Raw genomic sequence first — 20,920 nt, 5'->3', positions numbered from 1 at the left:
CGGAGGGAGATGGATATACTCTAGGACTCGAGCCCCATAATCCAGGCCCACACTCCCCCGGTGCCAGTACTGAGGGAGTGCCGCACTGTCGGAGGTAGATGGATATACTCTAGGACTCGAGCCCCATAATCCAGGCCCACACTCCCTGGTGCCAGTACTGAGGGAGTGCTGCACTGTCGGAGGTAGATGGATATACTCTAGGGCTCGAGCCCCATAATCCAGGCCCACACTCCCCGGTGCCAGTACTGAGGGAGTGCTGCACTGTCTGAGGTAGATGGATATACTCTAGGACTTGAGCCCCATAATCCAGGCCCACACTCCCCGGTGCCAGTACTGAGGGAGTGCTGCACTGTCGGAGGTAGATGGATATACTCTAGGACTCGAGCCCCATAATCCAGGCCCACACTCCCCGGTGCCAGTACTGAGGGAGTGCTGCACTGTCGGAGGGAGATGGATATACTCTCGGACTCGAGCCCCATAACCCAGGCCCACACTCCCCGGTGCCAGTACTGAGGGAGTGCTGCACTGTCGGAGGGAGATGGATATACTCTGGGACATTTTTTGAATTTGATGCAGAAATATTGAGGAGATGTGGAGCTGTCTCCTCTCCTCGCTGGGCAGACTGATCCTGGCTTTGTATCTCTACAGATTCGACTTTTCCTATCCTGTCCCTTACTGTCACGATGCACTGGTTTAGTGCTCTGTACTCAAACTGGGCTCTTCCCTGAGACCAGATGTTGTCACTCTGAGATCTTCATGTCCATTGCGCCTTCAATCCTATTCCTGTCTTCACATCTGTCGCCTGGCTCATTGATACAGGTGGATTTAGATTTCAATCCATACTCGTGTTAGCTGTGGTCCAGTGGGAGCACAATCGCTTCTGAACCAGAGGGTTGTGTGCTGTAAGCCCGATACAGCGCTGGTATTCAGTGTCCCAACAAACACATGGCAAGGGACCAGATGAGCCTTTCACCCCTTCACCGTACCCTCCTCACCAAGGAACTGTCTGAGTTTAACCTCGCAGCCTGCGTCTGGAAGAGAACGATGCCCAATATTGCTCGCTGAACTGTCTTACGTCTCCCAGTTCAGACTGAATGGGTTCATCTCGCTGGCCGTTAATTAGCATCCCCACAAGTTACTGAGGGGATGAATTAACAACTTTCTTACCAAATCTGCAGAGAAGGCAGACAGCAAATCGTGCCCAATAATGGTTTATTAACTTGAAAATCAATTATTTAAACATTGCGTATACCAATAATAAGTACATAAAAACAGCTGTACACAGGGTCGTCCAGCAACCTTAATGACATAAATAATAGACAAACACCTAACACGATGAATACCCGATTGTAAAATTAGCGGTGTGTATCACCGTAATTCAGCATTAACTGGATCACTGATTATCACATTGTAGACTGCAGATTGGTGAGCTTAATTTAGGATTAACTATTCAGATACCTGACAATTTAACCCCATTAGATCACCAGACTAGGGAATAGGTGAGAGAATAAATTCACCTCGAGCGTTAGAGCAAAACGGGAGACAGCGAATCTGCAGCTCGTTTACCACTCCGCCTGATTTTATTTTCCATTAACTGTTACTTTTCCCGATGAGATGTTAAACCAGAGCCCACTCTGTCCGGATCCTTCCCACTACAGCACAGACTGAGCCCACTCTGTCTGGGCCCTTCCCACTGCAGCACAGACTGAGCCCCCTCTGTCTGGACCCTTCCCCACTGCAGCACAGACTGAGCCTCCTCTGTCTGGACCCTTCCCACTGCAGCACAGACTGAGCCCCCTCTGTCTGGACCCTTCCCACTACAGCACAGACTGAGCCCACTCTGTCTGGATCCTTCCCACTGCAGCACAGACTGAGCCCACTCTGTCTGGGCCCTTCCCACTGCAGCACAGACTGAGCCCCCTCTGTCTGGACCCTTCCCACTGCAGCACAGACTGAGCCCACTCTGTCTGGACCCTTCCCACTACAGCACAGACTGAGCCCACTCTGTCTGGATCCTTCCCACTGCAGCACAGACTGAGCCCCCTCTGTCTGGATCCTTCCCACTACAGCACAGACTGAGCCCACTCTGTCTGGATCCTTCCCACTGCAGCACAGACTGAGCCCCCTCTGTCTGGGCCCTTCCCTCTCCAGCCCAGACTGAGCCCCCTCTGTCTGGGCCCTTCCTGTCTGTACATTGACCCAGTGTCCCACTGCAGCCCAGACTGAGCCCCACCCTGGGCCCTTCCTGTCTGTGCACTGACCCAGTGTCCCACTGCAGCCCAGACTGAGCCCCACCCTGGGCCCTTCCTGTCTGTACACTGACCCAGTGTCCCAGTGCAGCCCAGACTGAGCCCCACCCTGGGCCCTTCCTGTCTGTACACTGACCCAGTGCCCCATTGGTGACCGTCCAGCCCCGGATCTCCTGCGGAATCAGCGCTGTGGGACCGGGTGACTGAGTCTCGGGACCCTGTCTCTGGGCCTCTGACGTCACACTGGGAGACGACGCTCGCTCAGCTCGAGCCTGAAACCGTTAAAGGGCCGTTAGGATTTAAACCTGGAGTGCGGCCGGTTAAAGGGGAGGGACAGGGAATCGGCCAGAAACGTTGATATCATGAGACCGATAATGGTTATAAATTGAAACGTTCACATTTCCACTCTCAGTCTGGGTCTGTGTGCCTGCGGTGATTCCAGGCGTCTCTTTCCGATTGAACTGAACTGATTGCCCCACATCCTGAAACAGATTAAAGATTAAACAGGAAATAAACAGAATGAACGACAAGTGTAAATAACAGGGAGACTGTGGTTAATATTTCAATAATAATTACAGACAAATATTACCCATAAAAGGCACTGAATCCCATTGATATTTTATTTATTTACATTAAACATTAACACAAACACTCACCAGATCCACTCCAGAGTCCTGCAGGTCTGTATGAGGGAGCGGAGAGCGGGGACAGATCGGTCTGTGAAGGAGTTTGTTGCCAGGGACAGAACCGTCAGTGACCGGTTTGTACTGAGAGCGGAGACGAGGTCCTCGGTACAAGAATCTGTGAGACCCACACGATCCAGACTGGGGATCAGAGAGAGAGAAATAACAGGAATCAGAGTACATCCCCAGTGTTTATTAATAACACTATTACTAATACTAATAATGTACAGTGTTTATTAATAACACTATTACTGACACTAATAATGTACAGTGTTTATTAATAACACTATTACTGACACTAATAATGTACAGTGTTTATTAATAACACTATTACTGACACTAATAATGTACAGTGTTTATTAATAACACTATTACTAATACTAATAATGTACAGTGTTTATTAATAACACTATTACTGACACTAATAATGTACAGTGTTTATTAATAACACTATTACTAATACTAATAATGTACAGTGTTTATTAATAACACTATTACTGACACTAATAATGTACAGTGTTTATTAATAACACTATTACTGACACTAATAATGTACAGTGTTTATTAATAACACTATTACTGACACTAATAATGTACAGTGTTTATTAATAACACTATTACTGATACTAATAATGTACAGTGTTTATTAATAACACTATTACTAATACTAAGGTACAGGGTTTATTAATAACAGCCTGATAATAATGTACAGTGTTTATTAACACTATTACTGATACTAATAATGTACAGTGTTTATTACTAACATTATTACTAATACTAATAATGTACAGTGTTTATTAATAACACTATTACTGATACTAATAATGTACAGTGTTTATTAATAACACTATTACTGATACTAATAATAATGTTCAGTGTTTATTAATAACACTATTACTGATACTAATAATAATGTACAGTGTTTATTAATAACACTATTGCTGATACTAATAATAATGTACAGTGTTAGACACCCAGTTATTATAAACACAATCTCACACAGTCTGATACTTACTGCAGTTTCTGTATTTTACAGTCGGGGTTCCTCAGAGCCTCAGACAGTAGTTTCATTCCTGAATCTCCCAGTTTATTATTGCCCAAGTTCAGATCCGTCAGTGACCGGTTTGTACTGAGAGCGGAGACGAGATCCTCAGTACAAGAATCTGTGAGACCCACATCCCATAGACTGGGGATCAGAGAGAGAGAAATAACAGGAATCAGGATAATTTCCGAGTGTTTATTAATAATACAATTACTGATACTAATAATAATGTACCGTGTTTATTAATAACACTATTACTGATAATAATGTATAGTGTTTATTAATAGCACTATTACTGATAATAATGTATAGTGTTTATTAATAGCACTATTACTGATAATAATGTATAGTGTTTATTAATAGCACTATTACTGATAATAATGTATAGTGTTTATTAATAACACTATTACTGATAATAGTGTTTATTAATATCACTATTAGTGATAATAATGTATAGTGTTTATTAATAACACTATTGCTGATACTAACAATGTACAGTGTTTAATAGCACTATTACTGATACTAATAATGTAGTGTTTATTAATAGCACTACTGCTGATACTAACAATGTACAGTGTTTAATAGCACGATTACTGATAATAATGTAGTGTTTATTAATAGCACTACTGCTGATACTAACAATGTACAGTGTTTAATAGCACGATTACTGATAATAATGTAGTGTTTATTAATAGCACTACTGCTGATACTAACAATGTACAGTGTTTAATAGCACTATTACTGATACTAATAATGTAGTGTTTATTAATAGCACTACTGCTGATACTAACAATGCACAGTGTTTAATAGCACTATTACTGATACTAATAATGTAGTGTTTATTAATAGCACTACTGCTGATACTAACAATGCACAGTGTTTAATAGCACTATTACTGATACTAATAATAATGTACACTGTTTATTAATCAGTAATAATGTTTATAAACATTGTACATCATTAACACTTGCTAATAATAATGTACAGTGTTAGACACCCAGTTATTATAAACACAATCTCACACAGTCTGATATTTACCACAGTTTCTGTATTTTACAGTCGGGGTTCCTCAGAGCCACAGACAGTAGTTTCCCTCCTGAATCTCCCAGTTTATTATTATTCAGGTTCAGATGCGTCAGTGACCGGTTTGTACTGAGAGCGGAGACGAGATCCTCGGTACAAGAATCTGTGAGACCGTTACCAGCCAGGCTGAGAATCAGAGAGAGAGAAATCACAGGAATCAGAGTAAAACCCAATGTTTATCAATAACATTATTACTGACCCTACTAATAATGTACAGTGTTTATTAACACTATTACTGACACTAATAATGTACAGTGTTTATTAACAATACAATTAGACACTAATAATGTAGTGTTTATTAATAACACTATTACTGATAATAATGTAGTGTTTATTAATAACACTATTACTGATACTAATAATGTACAGTGTTTATTAATAACACTATTACTGATACTAATAATGTACAGGGTCCATTAATAACACTGTGACTGACACTAATATACAGTGTTTATTAATAACACTGTGACTGACACTAATAATGTAGTGTTTATTAATACCATTATTGATACTAATAATGTACAGTGTTAATTACACTGTGACTGACACTAATAATAGTGTTTATTAATAACACTATTACTGATACTAATAATGTACAGTGTTTATTAATAACAGTATTACTGATACTAATAATGTACAGTGTTTATTAATAACAGTATTACTGATACTAATAATGTACAGTGTTTATTAATAACAGTATTACTGATACTAATAATGTACAGTGTTTATTAATAACAGTATTACTGATACTAATAAGTGTTTATTAATAATACTTACTGATATTATTAAACATTATACATTGTTAGTAACACTATTACTGGTACTAAGTGTTTATTAATAACACTTACTGATATTATTAAACATTGTACATTATTAGTAACTCTATTACTGACACTAAGTGTTTATTAACAACACAATTACTGATACTAATAACAATGTACAGTGTTTATTAATAACACTATTACTGATACTAATAATGTACAGGGGTTATTAATAACACTATTACTGATACTAATAATGTACAGTGTTTATTAATAACACTATTACTGATACTAATAATGTACAGTGTTTATTAATAATACTATTACTGATAATAATGTACAGGGTTTATTAATAACACTATTACTGATACTAATAATGTACAGGGTTTATTAATAACACTATTACTGATACTAACAATGTAGTGTTTATTAATAACACTATTACTGACACTAACAATAGAATCATAGAAGTTTACAACATGGAAACAGGCCCTTCGGCCCAACATGTCCATGTCGCCCAGTTTATACCACTAAGCTAGTCCCAATTGCCTGCACTTGGCCCATATCCCTCTATACCCATCTTACCCATGTAACTGTCCAAATGCTTTTTAAAAGACAAAATTGTACCCGCCTCTACTACTGCCTCTGGCAGCTCGTTCCAGACACTCACCACCCTTTGAGTGAAAAAATTGCCCCTCTGGACCCTTTTGTATCTCTCCCCTCTCACCTTAAATCTATGCCCCCTCGTTATAGACTCCCCTACCTTTGGGAAAAGATTTTGACTATCGACCTTATCTATGCCCCTCATTATTTTATAGACTTCTATAAGATCACCCCTTAACCTCCTACTCTCCAGGGAAAAAAGTCCCAGTCTATCCAACCTCTCCCTGTAAGTCAAACCATCAAGTCCCGGTAGCATCCTAGTAAATCTTTTCTGCACTCTTTCTAGTTTAATAATATCCTTTCTATAATAGGGTGACCAGAACTGTACACAGTATGCCAAGTGTGGCCTAACTAATGTCTTGTACAACTTCAACAAGACATCCCAACTCCTGCATTCAATGTTCTGACCAATGAAACCCAGCATGCTGAATGCCTCTTCACCACCCTATCCACCTGTGACTCCACTTTCAAGGAGCTATGAACCTGTACTCCTAGATCTCTTTGTTCTATAACTCTCCCCAACGCCCTACCATTAACGGAGTAGGTCCTGGCCCGATTCGATCTACCAAAATGCATCACCTCACATTTATCTAAATTAAACTCCATCTGCCATTCATCGGCCCACTGGCCCAATTTATCAAGATCCCGTTGCAATCCTAGATAACCTTCTTCACTGTCCGCAATGCCACCAATCTTGGTGTCATCTGCAAACTTACTAACCATGCCTCCTAAATTCTCATCCAAATCATTAATATAAATAACAAATAACAGCGGACCCAGCACCGATCCCTGAGGCACACCGCTGGTCACAGGCCTCCAGTTTGAAAAACAACCCTCTACAACCACCCTCTGTCTTCTGTCGTCAATCCAATTTTGTATCCAATTGGCTACCTCACCTAGGATCCCGTGAGATTTAACCTTATGTAACAACCTACCATGCGGTACCTTGTCAAAGGCTTTGCTAAAGTCCATGTAGACCACGTCTACTGCACAGCCCTCATCTATCTTCTTGGTTACCCCTTCAAAAAAACTCAATCAAATTTGTGAGACATGATTTTCCTCTCACAGTGCAGGCAATTAGGACTAGCTTAGTGGTATAAACTGGGCGACATGGACATGTTGGGCCGAAGGGCCTGTTTCCGTGTTGTAAACTTCTATGATTCTATGAAATAAAGGCCAATATTCAGTTTGCCTTCCGGATTACCTGCTGCACCTGTATGTTGACTTTTTGTGTTTCATGTACGAGGACACCCAAATCCCTCTGTACCGCAGCATTTTGTAGTTTTTTTCCATTCAAATAATATTTTGCTTTTTTATTTTTTCTCCGAAAGTGGACGACTTCACATTTTCCCACATTATATTCCATCTGCCAGATTTCTGCCCATTTGCCAGAGGGAACATTTTTTACGCAGCGAGTTGGAATGACCTGGAATTCACTGCCTGAAAGGGTGGTGGAAGCAGATTCAATACTAACTGTCAAAAGGGAATTAGATAAATATTCGAAGGGAAAATAATTACAGGGCTATGGGGAAAGAGCAGGGGAATGGGTCGAATTGGATAGCTCTTTCAAAGAGCCGGTATGGGGCACGATGGGCCGAATGGCCTCCTCCTGTGCTGTACCCACGATACTATCGCCTCATCAGTGATTGAGACGATGGGAGTAGAGAGGCCACGTGAGATGCGAAGGTCGAGGGAGTGGCCGTGAATAGGGGTAGGAGAGTTTATATGGAGGGAGAGGTTACGTCAGACAGGAAGGCAGAGAATTCGGATGAGATCCAGTCGTTATAAACACAATCGCACAGAGGCTGGTACTTACTCCAGTTTCTGTATCTTACAGTCCGGGTTCCTCAGAGCCGCAAACAGTAGTTTCACTTCTGAATCTCCCAGTTTATTATCACCCAGTTTCAGAACAGTCAGTAACCAGTTTGTACTGAGAGCGGAAACGAGATCCTCGGCACACGCTGTGAGATCATTACCGTAGAGCCTGGGGTCAGAGAGCGAGAGAGAGAAAGAAATGACAGAAATCAGTGTAAATCACAGCGTAGATTAATTAATACTATTACTGGTAGTCTGATGTACAGCGTTTATTAGCAACACTTTATTGCAAGGGGGTTGGAGTACAAGAGTCAGGAAGTCTTGCTACAACTGTCCAGGGCTTTGGTGAGACCTCACCTGGAGTACTGTGTACAGTTTTGGTCTCCTTGCCTCAGGAAGGATAAACTTGCCTTAGAGGCGGTGCAACAAAGGCTCACCAGATTGATTACTGGGATTAGAGGGCTGTCCTGTGAGGAGAGACTGAATAGAATGGACTTATATTCTCTGGAGTTTCGAAGAATGAGAGGTGATCTCACTGAAACACTCCTTAAGAGTCCCTGACAGGGTAAATGCCGAGAGGTTGTTTCCCCTGGCTGGAGAGTCAAGAACTAGGGGTCCTAGTCTCCAGATACGACGTCGGCTATTTAGGACTGAGATGAGGAGGAATTTCTTCACTCAGAGGGTGGTGAATCTTTGGCATTCTCTCCCCCAGAGGGCTGTGGATGCTGTGTCGTTGATTATATTCAAGGCTGAGATCGATAGATTTTTGGACACTGAGTGAATCAAGGGATATGGGGATCAGGCAGGAAAGTGGAGTTGAGATAGAAACTCAGCCATGATCTGACTGAATGGCAGAGCAGGCTCGAGGAGCTATAGGGCCTACTCATAGAATCACAGATAGGTTACAGCACGGAAGGAGGCCATTCAGACCGTCGAGTCTGTGCCGGCTCTCTGCAAGAGCAATCCAGCTAGTCCCACTCCCCCGCCCTATCCCCACAGCCCTGCAATGTTTTTCCCCTTCAGCCACTTATCCAATTCCCGATTAAATCTGCCTCCACCACCCCCTCGGGCAGTGCATTCCAGATCACAACCACTCGCTGTGTAAAGAAGTTTTTTCTCATGTCGCCTTTTGTTGTTTTACCAATCACCTTAAATCTATGTCCTCTGGTTATTGACCACTCTGCCAATGGGAACAGTTTCTCTCTATCTACTCTGTCCAGACCCTCCATGATTTTGAATACCTCTTATCAAATTTCCTCGCAACCTTCTTCAGTCTATCCACATAATGGAGGGTCCCTCATCCCTGGAATCATTCCAGTAAATCTCCTCTGCACCCTTTCTAAGGCCTTCACATCCTTCCTAAAGTGCGGTGCCCAGAACTGGACACAATGCTCCAGTTGTGGTCGAACCAGTGTTTTATAAAGGCTCATCATAACCTCCTTGCTTTTGTACTCTATGCCTCTATTTATAAAGCCCAGGATCCCTTATGCTTTCTCATCCTGCCCTGTCACCTTTAATGATTTGTGTACATATACCCCCAGATCTCTCTGTTCCTGTACCCCCTTTTAGAATTGTGCCCTCTAGTTTATTTTGCCTCTCCTCGTTCTTCCTACCGAAATGTATCACTTCACAATTTCTTGCGTTAAATTTCACCTGCCACGTGTCCGCCCATTCCACCAGCCTGTCTATATCCTCTTGAATTCTATCACTATCCTCCTCACTGTTCACTATCCTTCCAAGTTTTGTGTCATCTGCAAATTTTGAAATTGTGCCCTGTACACCCAAATCCAAGTCATTAATATATATATTAAAAAAAAGCAATGGTCCTAGTACCGACCCCTGGGGAACACCAGTGTACACCTCCCTCCAGTCCGAAAAACAACCGTTCACCACTACTCTCTGTTTCCTGTCCCTTAGACAATTCTGTATCCATGTTGCTACTGCCCCTTTTATTCCATGGGCTTCAACTTTGATGATAAGCCTATCATGTGGCACTTTATCAAACGCCTTTTGGAATTCCATATACACCACATCAACCGCACTGCCCTCATCGACACTCATCTACCCTCTGTGTTACCTCATCAAAAAACTAGTTCTTATGTTCTTACTATTACTGATTATTAATAAAACTGTACATAAGTAACACTATTACTGATATTAATAATAACATTCAGTGTCAGACATCCAGTAATTATGCATACACAGTCTGGTACTTACCCCAGTTCCTGTATTTTACAGTCCGGGTTCCTCAGAACTGCAGACAGTAGTTTCACACCTGAATCTCCCAGTTTATTACCACCGAGGTTCAGGACCGTCAGTGACCTGTTTGTACTGAGAGCATAGACAAGATCCTTGGCACAAGAATCTGTGAGACCGTTATCCCATAACCTGGAGATCAGAGAGAGAGAGAGCAACACAGAAATAGCAGGGTTAATTAATAACACGATTACTGACACTAATAATAATGTACAGTGTTTATTAATAACACTATTACTGACACTAATAATGTACAGTGTTTGTTAATAACACTATTACTGATACTAATAATAATGTAGTGTTTATTAATAACACTATTACTGATACTAATAATGTACAGTGTTTAATAACACTATTACTGACACTAATAATAATGTACAGTGTTTGTTAATAACACTATTACTGATACTAATAATAATGTAGTGTTTATTAATAACACTATTACTGATACTAATAATAATGTAGTGTTTATTATTAACACTATTACTGATAATAATGTACAGTGTTTGTTAATAACACTATTACTGATACTAATAATGTAGTGTTTATTAATAACACTATTACTGACACTAATAATGTACAGTGTCTATTAATAACACTATTACTGACACTAATAATGTACAGTGTTTATTAATAACACTATTATTGACACTAATAATAATGTACAGTGTCTATTAATAACACTATTACTAACACTAATAATAATGTAGAGTGTCTATTAATAACACTATTACTGACACTAATAATGTACAGTGTTTATTACTGACACTAATAATGTACAGTGTTTATTAATAACACTATTACTGACACTAATAATAATGTACAGTGTTTATTACTGACACTAATAATGTACAGTGTTTATAAATAACACTATTACTGACACTAATAATGTACAGTGCTTGTTAAAAGCACTATTACTGATACTAATAATAATGTAGTGTTTATTAATAACACTATTACTGATAATAATGTAGTGTTTATTAATAACACTATTACTGACACTAATAATAATGTAGTGTCTATTAATAACACTATTACTGACACTAATAATAATGTACAGTGTTTATTAATAACACTATTACGGACACTAATAGTAATGTACAGTGTTTATTAATAACACTATTACTGATACTAATAATAATGTAGTGTTTATTAATAACACTATTACTGACACTAATGTACAGTGTTTGTTAATAACTATTGCTGACACTAATAATAATGTACAGTGTTTAACACTATTACTGATACTAATAATGTACAGTGTTTAATAACACTATTACTGACACTAATAATAATGTACAGTGTTTGTTAATAACACTATTACTGATACTAATAATAATGTAGTGTTTATTAATAACACTATTACTGATACTAATAATGTACAGTGTTTATTAATAACACTATTACTGATACTAATAATAATGTAGTGTTTATTAATAACACTATTACTGATAATAATGTACAGTGTTTGTTAATAACACTATTACTGATACTAATAATGTAGTGTTTATTAATAACACTATTACTGACACTAATAATGTACAGTGTCTATTAATAACACTATTACTGACACTAATAATGTACAGTGTTTATTAATAACACTATTATTGACACTAATAATAATGTACAGTGTCTATTAATAACACTATTACTAACACTAATAATAATGTAGAGTGTCTATTAATAACACTATTACTGACACTAATAATGTACAGTGTTTATTACTGACACTAATAATGTACAGTGTTTATTAATAACACTATTACTGACACTAATAATAATGTACAGTGTTTATTAATAACACTATTACTGACACTAATAATAATGTACAGTGTTTATTACTGACACTAATAATGTACAGTGTTTATAAATAACACTATTACTGACACTAATGTACAGTGTTTGTTAATAACACTATTACTGACACTAATAATAATGTAGTGTTTATTAATAACACTATTACTGACACTAATAATGTACAGTGTTTATTAATAACTCTATTACTGACACTAATAATAATGTAGTGTTTATTAATAACACTATTACTGACACTAATAATGTACAGTGTCTATTAATAACACTATTACTGATACTAATAATGTACAGTGTCTATTAATAACACTATTACTGATACTAATAATGTAGTGTTTATTAATAACAATATTACTGATACTAATAATGTACAGTGTTTATTAATAACTATTGCTGACACTAATAATAATGTACAGTGTTTAACACTATTACTGATACTAATAATGTACAGTGTTTATTAATAACACTATTACTGACACTAATAATGTAGTGTTTATTAATAACACTGTTACTGACACTAATGTACAGTGTTTATTAATAACACTATTACTGATACTAATAATGTAGTGTTTATTAATAACACTATTACTGATACTAATAATAATGTACAGTGTTAAATAACACTATTACCGATACTAATAATGTACAGTGTTTGTTAGTAACACTATTACTAATCCTAATAAGTGTTTATTAATAACACTTATTGATACTAACAATAATGTAGTGTTTTATTAGTAACACCATTACTGATATTAATAAACACTGACATTATTAGTATCAGTAACAGTGTTAATAACACTGTACATTTTTATTAGTTTATTAATAACCACATTAGTAACAGTTACTGATACTAATAATAATGTACAGTGTTTATTAATAAACACTATTGCTGATACTAATAATAATGTACAGTGTTAGACACCCAGTTATTATAAACACAATCTCACACAGTCTGATACTTACCACAGTTTCTGTATTTTACAATCGGGGTTCCTCAGAGCCTCAGACAGTAGTTTCCCTCCTGAATCTCCCAGTTTATTGCTCTGCAGACTAAGAACAGACAGTGAGAAACACACTGGGGTAACTTTTAACAGGGAGCTGGGAGGAGGTGGGAAGAAATCCTGATGGACAACCCAGAAGTACATGTTTCCTGGGCATCCTTACAATTGCAGGGGAGGGGGTGTCGCACGTGGCAGGGGGGGGCCGGGGGGAAACACTCCTGCTCTTCTGGGCCCACAAGCAGCGCGATGAAGGCACTTACCTGTTGATCCGGGCCAACTCGCCTCCTCTCGCGTGGAGAAGAGCAGAAGGCCTGGGAATCCCAGCCCCCAGCAGTTAAAGATAAAAAAAAAAAAAACAATTCAAAATGGAGGCCCTCAGCCTGCTTAAAAGATTTCAGTGACCCTGCCACCTCCTGAACGGGTTTGGTCGCCCGCTCCTCGGTCCGCCTGTGTTAAAACTAGAAGGGGCTGGGTTGGGGGGGGGGTCAGGTTTTAATCTTTTACGAATTTTCCCTTCCCACCCGCCCCCAACCCACCCGTTCGCGGGGTTAAAATTTACCCCATTGAATCAAACACCGGATCTGATTCAAATTTTGTGTCTCCAACATTACAGGAAACAGAGATGCAACATAGGAAGCTGATGAATCCATTTTACTGTCACTGGGAATTTCAAACTTTTGGTGATAATGTAATAAACGGGCTTTCTTGGATCGGCCGCCCCGTTATACCCCCCGCCCCGTTATACCCCCCGCCCCGTTATACCCCCCGCCCCGTTATACCCCTCCCCCTGTATTGGTGGCCTGTCATAGGACACGTCTGGTAATCCGTTATACTGGAGTGAATGGGACTGGATATCGAGCAGTGAAAAATAAGCAACTAATGGGACACTCTGTGTTCCCACCCTCATGTACAGTTTTACCCCCGCTGACAATTCACTATCATAGAATCATAGAAAGGTTACAGCACAGAAGGAGGCCATTCGGCCCATCGAGTCCGAGCTGGCTCTAAGCAACAGCAATCCAGCCAGTCCCACTCCCCCGCCCTCTCCCCGTAGCCCTGCAATTTTTTTCCTTTCAAGTACTTATCCAGTTCCCTGTTGAAGGCCATGATTGAATCTGCCTCCACCACCCCCTCGGGCAGTGCATTCCAGATCCTAACCACTCGCTGGGTAAAAAAGTTTCTCCTCATGTCACCTTTGGTTCTTTTGCCAATCATCTTAAATCTGTGTCCTCTGGTTCTTGACCCTTCCGCCAATGGGAACAGTTTCTCTCTATCTACTCTGTCTGGACCATTCATGATTTTAAATACCTCGATCAAACCTCCTCTCAACCATCTCTATTCCAAGGAGAACAACCCCAGCTTCTCCAGTCTATCCACGTAACTAAAGTCCCTCATCCCTGGAACCATTCTGGTAAATCTCCTCTGCACCCTCTCTAAGGCCTTCACTTCTTTCCTAAAGTGCGGTGCCCAGAACTGGACACAATACTCCAGTTGTGGCCGAACCAGTGTTTTATAAAGGTTCATCATGACTTCCTTACTTTTGTACTCTGTGCCTCTATTTATAAAGCCCAGGATCCCGTATGCTTTTTTAACCACTTTCTCAACCTGCCCTGCCACCTTTAACGATCTGAGCACATTTACCCCAGATCTCTCTACTCCTGTGAATTGTGCCCTCTAGTTCATATTGCCTCTCCTCGTTCTTCCTAACGAAATGCATCACTTTGCATTTTTCTGCGTTAAGTTTCACCTGCCACGTGTCCGCCCATTCCACCAGCCTGTCTATATCCTCTTGAAGTCTATCACTATCCTCCTCACTGTTCACTACCCTTCCAAGTTTCGTGTCATCTGCAGATTTGGAAATCGTGCCCTGTACACCCAAGTCCAAGTCATTAATATATCAAGAAAGGCAGTGGTCCCAGCACCAGTGTACACCTCCCTCCAGTCCGAAAAACAACCGTTCACCACTACTCTCTGTTTCCTGTCCCTTAGACAATTTTGTATCAATGTTGCTACTGCCCCCTTTATTCCATGGGCCGCAAACTTGATGATAAGCCTGCCATTCGATACTTTATCAAAAGCCTTTTGAAAGTCCATATACACCACATCCACCGCACTGCCCTCATCGACCCTCTCTGTTACCACATCAAAAAACTCTATCAGGTTAGTTAAACATGATTTGCCTTTAACAAATCCGTGCTGGCTTTCCCCAATCAATCCACACTTGTCCAAGTGACTGTTCATTCTGTCCCGGATTATCGTTTCTAAAAGTTTCCCCACCACCGATGTTAAACTGACTGGGCCTGTAGTTGCTGGGTTTATCCTGACACCCTTTTTTGAACAAGGGTGTAACATTTGCAATTCTCCAGTCCTCTGGCACCACCCCAGTATCTAAGGATGCTTGGACGATTATGGCCAGTACCTCCGCAATTTCCACCCTTACTTCCCTCAGCAACGTATGGTGCATCCCATCCGGACCGGGTGACTTATCTACTTTAAGTACAGCCGGCCTTTCTAGTACCTGCTTTATCAATTTTTAGCCCATCCAGTATCTCTACTATATCTTCCTTTACCGAGACTCTGGCAGCATCTTCTTCCTTGGTAAAGACAGATGCAAAGTACTCACTGAGTACCTCGGCCATCCCCTCTGCCTCCATGAGTAGATCTCCTTTAAAGTCCCTGTTTGGCCCGACCCCTCCTCTTACTACCCATTTACTGTTTACAGCCTGTAGAAGACTTTTGGATTCCCTTTTATGTTGGCCGTCAGTCTATTCTCATACTCTCTCTTTGCCCCTCTTATTTCCTGTTTCACTTCCCCTCTGAAATTTCTATATTCTCTCTGGTTGACACTTGTGTTATCAACCTGACATCTGTCACACGCCCCTTTTTTCCAGTTCATCTTGCTCTCTACCTCTTTTATCATCCAGGGAGCTCTGATTTTAGTTGTCCCAGATTTCTCCCTTGAGGGAATGTACCCAGACTGCACCCGAACCAGTTTTTAATGACTCTGTCTCTTTGGTTAAACTGGAAGGTCCTTTTATTGTCCAACGAAACGACAACATAGTACAATGGCTGTTCAACGACTCAGAAAACAGTTACTGAAACAAATAGAGTTACCTCAACAACCGGCATTTGTGCAGTATGGGTCCCAGCTGCTCGAGTCCTTCACCCTGAATGGAGCAGTTCTCCAGATCGAGGTGTTTTATTGTATCACAGAGTCCAATGACATGAGAGAGGACCGCACAGTCAGTCGGGGTCAGTCGCAATGCTTTCTCTGAGTTACAGTCTCCAAATGAAAGAGTTTCCACTGATCCCACTGTTGTTCGAGCCACTGCTTTGTTCTGAGACTCGAACAGGTAGTGGAACGTGTTCAGGAGGTCCCTTTTACCGGTTTTACTCCACGTGTTTACAATCTGCCCTTCAACCTTCTCCTTCACCCACTCAATCACTCGGCAGATCGTTTGATGAAGAAACGGACCCAGAAACTCCTCCAGGGGCCAAGCCGCCTGTGAGGAGGAGAGGCCAGCAACAAAACGGAGGAATATCTCAAATCGCCCATCTTCCCTGCTGTGGGCTTCACTGAGGAGTTTCCGGACGTCCCCTGGATCCGGAGTCAGGAACTGTGCGAGGGCGGCTACAAACTCTTGGATGGTGAGGTGCGGGAATGTGTAAACCACACTCTGGGCAGACTCATCTCTCTCCAAAAGTTCCATCATGAACCCAGACAGGAACTGGGAAGGTTGCAGATTAGATTTGATCAAATCTCCATTCCTGAACACAATCTTCTTCTCGGAGACTCCTGCGAAGGCCATCTCGCCGATCTTCAGTAACACATCCCGGGGGGATTCAATCTCTCGGCCATGGTTTTTCAGAATGTTGTAAATATAGTAGGAATATAGTTGGGTGATGGTCCTGGGAACTCCCTGCTGTTTCCTGTCTCTTTGTGTGAAGAAGGGACCCAGCGACAGACCGAGGATCCAGCAGTAGGAAGGGTTGTAACACATGGTGTACAGGAGCTCGTTCTCCTCCACGTGTCTGAAAACAGCTGCTGCCACCGCCTGGTCGTCAAAAAACTTGTTGAAATATTCCTTCCGTTCCCCACCGACAAATCCCAGGATTTCAGCCCAGACACTGATCTCAGCCTTTTCCAATAAATGTAACGCAGTGGGGCGGCTGGTCACGAGCACCGAACATCCTGGGAGCAGCTTGTGCTGTATTAAACTGTACACAATGTCAGACACTTGACAACGGCATTCGGGATCTGTGCACATGTACTGAGGCTCTGTGTGTCTCTGACTGTCAGCAAAATCGATACTGTCCTTGAATTCGTCTAAACCATCCAATATAAACAGTAATCTCTCTGGGTTCTTCCAGAGCTGCTTCAGAATATTCCTCAAGTAAGGATAGAAAATTAGTATCAGATTCCACAGGTTTATGCTACAGTTAATGGCGTTCAAATCCCGGAATTTAAAACTGAAAACAAATTGGAAGTGTGGGTATATTTTCCCGGTGGCCCAGTCATGAACAATCTTTTGCACCATTGTTGTTTTTCCAATCCCCGGGACTCCGCTCACCGCTGCTGAACTCCCAGATTTGGATTTTCTCCAGGAAAAGCTGCTCTGGAACAACTGATCGGTACGGACTTTTTCCAGTTCTCTCCGGAGATGTTTCTCCCTCCACTCTTCATGGTCTCGGCCTCTTGCCAGCAGTTCGTGTTCGACAAGTGTCCGATCTCGAACAGTGGAAATGACCGTTAGCTCAGCGTATCGGTCGACCAGCTGGAAAATCTTAACCTTCTCCTTTATTAGGATCGTGTTCACTCTCAGTGTCTCAGATTGGACCCGCAGTGTTTCCTTGTGTTCCTGCTGAACATCTTCAATTAGAACAGACAGAAGGTGGTTCTCAATGTTAGTTGTATTGGCATAAAAACAAATTCTCAATAACACTTCACTGTTCAGTAAAATATTCCCAGATTTATTTCACAGCTTCAGTAGAGGTGTGTGTAGAAATTAAAACTCAGTTAAAGGGAATCTCGCTTGAAAGTGAACAAGGGCTGAGAAAAGTTCCAAATCCTCACTTGGTTCTAATACTTACTGAACACAGATTTCTGTGAAGGTGATATTTTCCCTCTGATGAGTAATAAGGTCAACTCTGCCCTGTACTATAGATATCTCATTACAAATCCACACATGATCCTGGTCATATGTCAGTAGCGGTTCGAGTGGATCAATCAATGAAACAGTAACACGTGCTGACCGTCTGCAGAAATGGGAAACAGGGAATCCGGTATCAGTGGGAGAGGGAGAGGCAATAGATGGACAGAAGTCCCACTGTTATTGTATCAGGCCTCGGGCAGGTTATCTGGGATATTGTGGGCACTGGGAGAGGGACAGACTGTGAATGGACAGAAGGCCCACTGTTATTGTATCAGACCTCGGGCAGGTTATCTGGGATACTGTGGGTACTGGGAGAGGGACAGACTGTGAATGGACAGAAGGCCCACTGTTATTGTATCAGACCTTGGGCAGGTTATCTGGGATATTGTGGGCACTGGGAGAGGGACAGACTGTGAATGGACAGAAGGCCCAGTTATTGTATCAGACCTCGGGCAGGTTATCTGGGATACTGTGGACACTGGGAGAGGGACAGACTGTGAATGGACAGAAGGCCCACTGTTATTGTATCAGACCTCGGGCAGGTTATCTGGGATATTGTGGACACTGGGAGAGGGACAGACTGTGAATGGACAGAAGGCCCACTGTTATTGTATCAGACCTCGGGCAGGTTATCTGGGATATTGTGGACACTGGGAGAGGGACAGACTGTGAATGGACAGAAGGCCCACTGTTATTGTATCAGACCTCGGGCAGGTTATCTGGGATATTGTGGACACTGGGAGAGGGACAGACTGTGAATGGACAGAAGGCCCACTGTTATTGTATCAGACCTCGGGCAGGTTATCTGGGATATTGTGGACACTGGGAGAGGGACAGACTGTGAATGGACAGAAGGCCCACTGTTATTGTATCAGACCTCAGGCAGGTTATCTGGGATATTGTGGACACTGGGAGAGGGAGAGACAATAGATGGACAGAAGGCCCACTGTTACTGTATCAGGCCTCGGGCAGGTTATCTGGGATATTGTGGGCACTGGGAGAGGGACAGACTGTGAATGGACAGAAGTCCCACTGTTATTGTATCAGACCTCGGGCAGGTTATCTGGGATACTGTGGGTACTGGGAGAGGGACAGACTGTGAATGGACAGAAGGCCCACTGTTACTGTATCAGACCTCGGGCAGGTTATCTGGGATACTGTGGGCACTGGGAGAGGGACAGACTGTGAATGGACAGAAGGCCCACTGTTATTGTATCAGACCTCGGGCAGGTTATCTGGGATATTGTGGGCACTGGGAGAGGGACAGACTGTGAATGGACAGAAGGCCCACTGTTATTGTATCAGACCTCGGGCAGGTTATCTGGGATACTGTGGGCACTGGGAGAGGGACAGACTGTGAATGGACAGAAGGCCCACTGTTATTGTATCAGACCTCGGGCAGGTTATCTGGGATATTGTGTGTATTGGGAGAGGGACAGACTGTGAATGGACAGAAGGCCCACTGTTATTGTATCAGACCTTGGGCAGGTTATCTGGGATATTGTGGACACTGGGAGAGGGACAGACTGTGAATGGACAGAAGGCCCACTGTTATTGTATCAGACCTCGGGCAGGTTATCTGGGATATTGTGGACACTGGGAGAGGGACAGACTGTGAATGGACAGAAGGCCCACTGTTATTGTATCAGACCTCGGTCAGGTTATCTGGGATATTGTGGGTATTGGGAGAGGGACAGACTGTGAATGGACAGAAGTCCCACTGTTATTGTATCAGACCTCGGGCAGGTTATCTGGGATATTGTGGGTATTGGGAGAGGGACAGACTGTGAATGGACAGAAGTCCCACTGTTACTGTATCAGACCTCAGGCAGGTTATCTGGGATATTGTGGACACTGGGAGAGGGACAGACTGTGAATGGACAGAAGGCCCACTGTTATTGTATCAGACCTCGGGCAGGTTATCTGGGATACTGTGGGCACTGGGAGAGGGACAGACTGTGAATGGACAGAAGGCCCACTGTTATTGTATCAGACCTCAGGCAGGTTATCTGGGATATTGTGGACACTGGGAGAGGGACAGACTGTGAATGGACAGAAGTCCCACTGTTATTGTATCAGACCTCGGGCAGGTTATCTGGGATACTGTGGGCACTGGGAGAGGGACAGACTGTGAATGGACAGAAGGCCCACTGTTATTGTATCAGGTTATCTGGGGTTTTTTCTGCACTTCTATATAGTCACCTGATCACAGGTAAAGATTACTGCCATTCTGAAGGTTCAGCGGGGAATCAGAAAGATTATTAAGGAGTTTAGGTTGAGGGAATGGTGAAGGGATTTGATATATTTTGTTTGGGCAAGAGACTTCGGTATTGAAATGTTTCAATGGAATTCCTAATGTTAGTAATGACGTAAGAACGTAAGAAATAGGAGCAGGAGTACCA

General features: G+C 41.9%; 1 protein-coding gene across 4 annotated transcripts in view; it reads right to left on the bottom strand.

The window, feature by feature from the left end:
- Positions 1-1,195: 1,195 nt before the first annotated feature.
- LOC137308065 (NACHT, LRR and PYD domains-containing protein 3-like) overlaps positions 1,196-20,920 on the bottom strand; it is a 41,952-nt gene continuing 22,227 nt past the window's right edge. For all 4 annotated transcript variants that reach the window (XM_067976996.1, XM_067976998.1, XM_067976997.1 and 1 more), the window contains 8 exons: positions 16,480-18,235; positions 13,328-13,414; positions 10,514-10,684; positions 8,298-8,465; positions 5,013-5,183; positions 3,948-4,118; positions 2,906-3,073; positions 1,196-2,731 (listed from right to left, as the gene is read on the bottom strand). In XM_067976996.1, coding sequence (XP_067833097.1) covers positions 2,644-2,731; positions 2,906-3,073; positions 3,948-4,118; positions 5,013-5,183; positions 8,298-8,465; positions 10,514-10,684; positions 13,328-13,414; positions 16,480-18,235 — 2,780 coding nt within the window. In that variant the 3' untranslated portion in view covers positions 1,196-2,643. The remainder of the gene's footprint in view (positions 2,732-2,905; positions 3,074-3,947; positions 4,119-5,012; positions 5,184-8,297; positions 8,466-10,513; positions 10,685-13,327; positions 13,415-16,479; positions 18,236-20,920) is intronic.

This window comes from Heptranchias perlo, unplaced genomic scaffold (genome assembly GCF_035084215.1).
Source record: "Heptranchias perlo isolate sHepPer1 unplaced genomic scaffold, sHepPer1.hap1 HAP1_SCAFFOLD_1181, whole genome shotgun sequence".
NCBI classification, from domain to species: domain Eukaryota; kingdom Metazoa; phylum Chordata; class Chondrichthyes; order Hexanchiformes; family Hexanchidae; genus Heptranchias; species Heptranchias perlo.
This window is presented reverse-complemented; position numbering and strand designations above follow the sequence as displayed.